This window comes from Achroia grisella, unplaced genomic scaffold (assembly GCF_030625045.1).
Source record: "Achroia grisella isolate CSIRO2021 unplaced genomic scaffold, CSIRO_AGI_Agris_v1 utg874, whole genome shotgun sequence".
Classification (NCBI taxonomy): domain Eukaryota; kingdom Metazoa; phylum Arthropoda; class Insecta; order Lepidoptera; family Pyralidae; genus Achroia; species Achroia grisella.
The window spans coordinates 450,117-456,737 of NW_026713051.1; the positions used below are offsets into that span (position 1 = coordinate 450,117).

Below are 6,621 nucleotides of genomic sequence, written 5' to 3' on the forward strand. Positions count from 1 at the left end.
ATAACGCTGCAACCGCTTCTGTGATTTTAGTTCGTTTGTTATACACTGTTAAGACTTTGACAATAACCGATCGTGGACTTTGACAATGAAACTTTGTTGTTAGTAAAGTGAGAGTGAGACGTTGCGAGTGACCGCTCGAGTGCCGGTGGTGTCCCGCGGCCAGTAGTCGTGTGGTGCAGGTGTCGACTCGCGGGCGCCCAGTGTTTACCGCGCGCACGTGCCACCGCCGCCCGCCCGCCCGCTAGCGGAAATGCCGCGAAAAACTTTCTTCGAAAACATTGCCGTACTATAAGTTAACTCGCGAGGGGAGACGCGCCGATAGCGGCCATGACTTTAACCTGTAGCGCCTGATCGAGTGTGGACTACATGTACGTCGACACGAAGAGTGTTGTTTTTTTATTATTTTTTTTTCGTTGGAGGAGACGGTGCTCTCCGTGGGATTGATGACTTAAATGGCTAACAGCAGCGCTGTATCGTCGACCTTGCCGTCGAGGGATTATCACTGTAAGATTTGCAGTCTCTATTTCGATTCTGTTGATTCGTTAGAGGTACATCTACAGTACCACAAAGAAAATTTATATGTGAAGTGGGGTACGCAAAACTCACAGAATGATACCGATAATAATAACGGGGTAAAAGTGAAGGCCGAGACAACAGTGTCGGCGCCCGCCGACTCTAGTGACAGTATGATTACCAAGCCGAGTCCAGAGTTCCAGCAACGGGCCACCCCAGAAACCTCGGCCCAGTTCCCTCATCCTGCAACACCACAAAGTTATCACAGTGCACCGTCACCCTACCAGAACCCGGATCAAACCAACTTTTCACCAGGAGCACAATTTGGTAATAATTATTCTCATTCTGGCTTTACACAAAATCAACATTCAGAACAGATTAACTGGGAGCAATCTCAGTATCAAAATCAAGAATATCATAAACCGGCACGTTTTCATCCGTATAATATGCAAGAGCGAGTACCGCAAGTGACTTCGTCCAGCCCACTATATGGACAGCCACTGAATCAACCAACGCCGTCACCATCACCTAACCAATGTGATAAGTGCGGCTTTGTATGTGACTCTGCCGTCCAACTCAATGAACATTGTAACTCAGCTCACGCTGGTACCAGTACTGCACCAGCAACGGGCTCATTGCCGTTTCAACAATTTCCACAAAAACAATACAATAATTCTGGTTACCAAAATGAGAATACAAAAATAAAAGAAGAACATGAAGAATCATCAGACATACTAGATTTAGATTCTCAAAAAGTGGTTTATCAAGGCAATGAGGGCGACCAACAGGCAACACCATATGAAGAGGCGCCGCCTCAGGGTCGGGAAGTAAATACACGGACTGTTCCAATGATGCCCTGGGAAGCACAAAAGTTGTACACTAATCCTCAACTTAATGGAGATGTTTCCCTTTTTAAAGATCAAAAGATGTTTGTTGAACAAAAACCATCTTATACATCAGAAGCCAAAATGTTTCACCCGGAACAGAAATTTGCTTATTCACAAGAAAAATTTCTTTCTGGACATCATGATCAAAAATCATTCATGCATGTTGAACAAAAAATATATCCAGGCGTGCAAATGCCTCCTTTGAGTGAATATCCGGGATTAGCATCTTCTAATTCCGATATGAAACCGCCATATCGGCCGTATGACTCTTCTGCGGCACCACAGATAACAAGCACGCAGCCGGCGAATCCAACTTCATCCACACTGCCCTCTATTGGTGGAAAAGGAGCTAATTGGAAATCAAATGAAGCAAGGCGACCGAAAACATATAACTGCACGGCTTGTAATAAATGGTTTACAAGTTCTGGACATTTAAAAAGGCATTATAATACCACATTACATAAAAATGCGGTGAGATCATCCGGACAACCAGATCCAGCGACTATGCCTATCTCTAGTCACCATCATCCGAGTCGCGATGCAATACAAGGCCGCGCACAGCAGCAGACCGCAGACTCGAATACACAGAGCCCGGTGCCTTCCGAGGACGGGCGCAGTGTCGACGACGCCGCTCTACAGTCGCCCTATGCATCGCAGAACTTCGACCGCTCGCATCGTGTGGCCACCATGCAGTCCAAGTCGCCATATACGCATCTTCAACAGGGTAATTTAGATAATAATTTCAGTAATAATCCTTTAGCTAATCACCCTTTACAGCATCAAGTCGGATCGCATCCGCTTAATATAGGTAGTCAACCGCCCGGTATAGGGAACCCAAATGATAGTAATCATCAGGGAAGTAAGGGCGCTACAATATCCTCCTCTGGAAATCCCCCAAACGGGGAAGCAGGTCCCTCTGTTTCTCAAAATCACCATATGAGGGGCCTGCTATCAGTATCAACCAGCAATATTTCAACTCCACCTCTAACTCAGAGTACGCCGGGGCTTACGGCTCACACACTGCCTCCGTTCAGTCATTTGGGTGTCAACCCGTACAGTCCGAGGTCTACGGATCCTTTGGGGCCTTCGGTACCGGACCCCACGCACACCCCATTATATTTGGGTCAGAATTTTCAACAGACTATAGCACCGAGTTACCCAAACGGGATGGCCCCCCACGTTATGGATATGGCTATCAACAATCTGCCTATAGCCAATCCGGCTACTTTTGGTGAATCTGCACCAGAAGAAGTCGAGGTTATGGAACAGGAAACGTCTAATCAACCTGCCGGCGGACGCTTGCCGAGTTTTTCGCAGCTCCAAACGCAGAGCTTTAGCGTTTATGTTTCAAACTGTGTAACACAGCCTAACGTGGGGGGTCAAGCTGTCGCTGACGAGTCGACCGCAGGATATATTATCGTCGATCCAGTTAATTCTTCTTTACAGTATAATAATCTTGACATCAATGGGCAAAATATCGATTACGATTATAGTTACTCTCCTAAACCGGTTAAGGAAAATGTCGCTTATAGCCCGGAAAATGTTAAACTTTATAGATACAGTTACCCATTCGGTGGTGTAACAATAAAACGCGAAATTGATGATATCCTGCGGACGGACTCCAGTCAACTACAAATATTGAAAATAGAGGATATAATGGATTACGCTAATAAAGAAAACTATGGGACTCAGATGAAGTCCCCGGCTAGTCCGGAAAGCGCGAAGGTAGAAAATGAAAGTCGTGGATCACCATCCATATCATCTACTGTCAGTACACCACTAACAGAGAGAAATCAGGTGAAAAAAACCGCCCCAGCTACCGTACACAAGTGTTATGAATGCGATAAACTCTTTAATAAAGCCTGTTACCTTACTCAGCACAATAAAACTTTCCATTCAGGCGCTAAACCCTTCAAATGTGACCGGTGCGGAAAACGATTCTCTGATGATGTGTCTTATGAAGGGCATTACATAAAGCATACTGACAATAAACCGTTCAAATGCAATGAATGTCCTAAATCTTTCAATCATAAAACTGATTTGCGCAGACACATGTGTTTGCACTCCGGTTGCAAACCATTCGCATGCGATCATTGCGGCAAAGGATTCATTAGGAAAGACCACATGGTTAAACATTTCGATACGCATATTAAAAAAAATTTACGTTCATCGATGTCGTCGTCATCGGTGTCGTCTACGACGTCTACCTCGCCAACATCGTTGACTCACCTCATCCTCAATTAAACAAAAAGCCACAAAGACAATTGTCGCGCACACATATCATTTTCGATTTAAAAATAGAAACATTGCAATAAATTATTAATTTTTATTAGATTCGTAGTTTATAATGTTGAAACGGAAATTATGTTATACATTACGTCTTTATAGGGCAATGAGCGGTAAGAACGCTGAGCAGAAGCGTTGAGAATTCACGGGCGCACACAAATCGGTGTTTATTTGTTTGACGAATAATCGCTCAAATTGTACTGTAGGCATCGCCGCGAACTTAGGGTGTGTCGATGTCGGTGTATACTTAGATAGGTCGGGCTGCGCAGCCGCCGCCGTTGCTCGCTCGGCTACGTGGATATCAGTCACCCAACGAGTCTCCAGTCCGCGAGCTCGTTTTTTATTGTTCATTCAACTTAACCTTGCGTTGGCACAAGGTGACTTTACATGCCTGGGTGTCTGGGCGCTAAACATGTAATTACATGACGTTAGCGCAAGTTCTGCGGTAATCACTATATCAATCCATATCAATTTTACATATGAAATCGAAAATTATAATATACTAGTTAAAATTGATTTATTTGAAATCATATTAGTGAGTAACGCGAACTAAAGCATATCTTTTGTTTATTATGAACTATGGACCATAGATTTATTTTAGATAAATTCCTACGTTTTGCTTACTATAGTTGTTAAAAATGGTACGTATGTGTATTTTGGAAAATACTTAAGTAGAGTAATTTTTGTAAATATTAAAAGGGACTTCATTGCCAGACATTTATTTTGTAGGTACTGTGGAATAAATTATAATTTATTTGTTAAAAATCTATTTCTACATGAGATATAAAAAAGTAATAACGGTACAAAATACATTTGTAAAAGATTTAGATGCCAAATTTAAATATAATACGCCGAGTACAATATAAAATGATTGATAAATTTATAAGTATGTAACACCTAGTAGTAGCTAGTCGTGTGTGGGTGAGCGCAAAGTGGCGCTATGTTAGTTAATGAACTCGAATTATTTGAACGCCGCGCCGCGCCGGGGCAAACCGGGATAACCGGGGCAATCCGGGGTAACCGGGGCAATCCGGGGTAACCGGGGCAATCCGGGGTAACCGGGGCAATCCGGGGTAACCGGGGCAATCCGGGGTAACCGGGGTAATCCGGGGTGGGTCATCACCATCACCTCGCCCGCTAAATGAACAGGTCGCGTCGCGGTCATTGAGTTGGATCGCGTGGATCGGTCCGCAATTCCGCGGCCGCGCTTGGTCCCCACCAAGTGTATTTGTTTTAGATACATTATTATGTACTCTATTGATTATTATTCTCTGAATAAATTTTTCCCGGTGCTTCCTAATATTATTTCATATGTTGACATTTGTTTTAATGTAAGGTTAATCTTTCTTTGTTTTTATTCTGATACAATTCGGAAAATAAAAATGAATAATTTATGTCCAATTAAGTTACCAATGTGTTATTTGAACGAATTTAGTTTATACATTCCTGTTTCGTTAGTGGTAGGAAAGTAGTCTTCCTGAACGTTGCCAAATTAATTCCGCCAACTACCTGTTGCGAAACGATTTATGTTTAAATGTTTTTTTAGCCTAATGATAAAGAAATTCTCTAGCAATAATTTAAAATAATAATGTAAATGTTTTTTGTATAGTAATAAATAAAATGACATGACATATGTATTAGTTATTGATTTATGTACTAAACAAATTATAAGGGAATCGTGAATTCTTTGTACATATTACGCGAGAAATAATAATTCAATTGAACATATCATGGCCATGTAGAGTCGCAAACAAATATTCCGCTTGTTATTTATTTATTCGATTTAAATTCGACCGAAGGCGACGCCAACGCAACATTAAGCGTCGTCCCGTCCGACGTCCGTCCGACGTCCGGCCGACGTCCGGCGTCCGGACGACGTACGGCCGACGCCCGGCAGACACCGGGCTGACAAGTTTCAGAATTTTGCTCGTAGACAGATGTTGTGATGTGTGCAAACATAACGGGTGGAATATTTGGGTGCGCCCTTCAATACATAAATACATATCGGTTCACATTTTAGTACCGAGAAATCGTTTTTGAATGAATATGTGCAATATGAACATTATATCGACTTAATTTTGATAATGTTTGTATTTGAATGTTGATTATATTGCAGAAATATTTTTATACAAATAGTACACTTACAATGTTGATCTACCTCATACTACAGCTACTATAGATATCTACTTATATCCATTTAATGAAATGTACAAAAATTATTACTGTTTGATTAATTAGATAAATACGAAAAGCAATATGTTAAATGTTCGTCTGTACAGAGATGGCCTACCTCCTAATTGTGTCTGAACGGTTGTCATATAATGTATAAATATTGCTGATTTATAAGTCGAGATAAATATATGGATGCTGGAGAGAATGCGCGGTGCCTCGTTAGGATGCAATCGTGTGCCAAATACATACAACGAAACTCGTGCCCGAGTGCGCCGCGCAAGCTGCCCACCATCACCAGATACCATACAAATTTATATACAACATACAAATGTTATAATTATATTGTTGAGAAGATTTTGTATACATAGAAGTATTTGCTTCATAGCAATAATGTAACGGTGTCACAATATATGAAACTTAACTACCTCAAGTAACGAGTAATAGGGTTATAGTGTTTGTTGTGAGGGCGGAGGGCGGAGGGCGGAGGGCGACCAGCCTAACACAAAATACCTCATATTGCCTTCCACAAGATTTGTTCATATTTACAGTAGAGTACGTTCGGGAGGGATGCGCGCGCGCAGCCTCCACCCCGCGCCTCCGACGCCCCACCCCTCCACCCTCTCATATGTTAGCGGACATAATGTTTGTGTCTCTTCATATTGTTTAAAGCACTCACTAGTAGTATCAATTAGATATAACTAATGTAAATATAAAAGTAACGGTAAATTTGTTATTTATCATATTCTATTATCGTATTCATCGA

The 6,621-nt window shown here is 42.0% G+C and overlaps 1 protein-coding gene across 1 annotated transcript; it reads left to right on the forward strand.

Annotated features, from left to right (window-relative positions):
* Positions 1–276: 276 nt before the first annotated feature.
* Positions 277–4,707, forward strand: LOC131852997 (uncharacterized). Its single transcript, XM_059203781.1, has one exon. It carries the CDS (start codon positions 453–455, stop codon positions 3,642–3,644), a length of 3,192 nt encoding a protein of 1,063 aa, XP_059059764.1. The 5' UTR covers positions 277–452; the 3' UTR covers positions 3,645–4,707.
* The last annotated feature ends 1,914 nt before the right edge of the window (positions 4,708–6,621 follow it).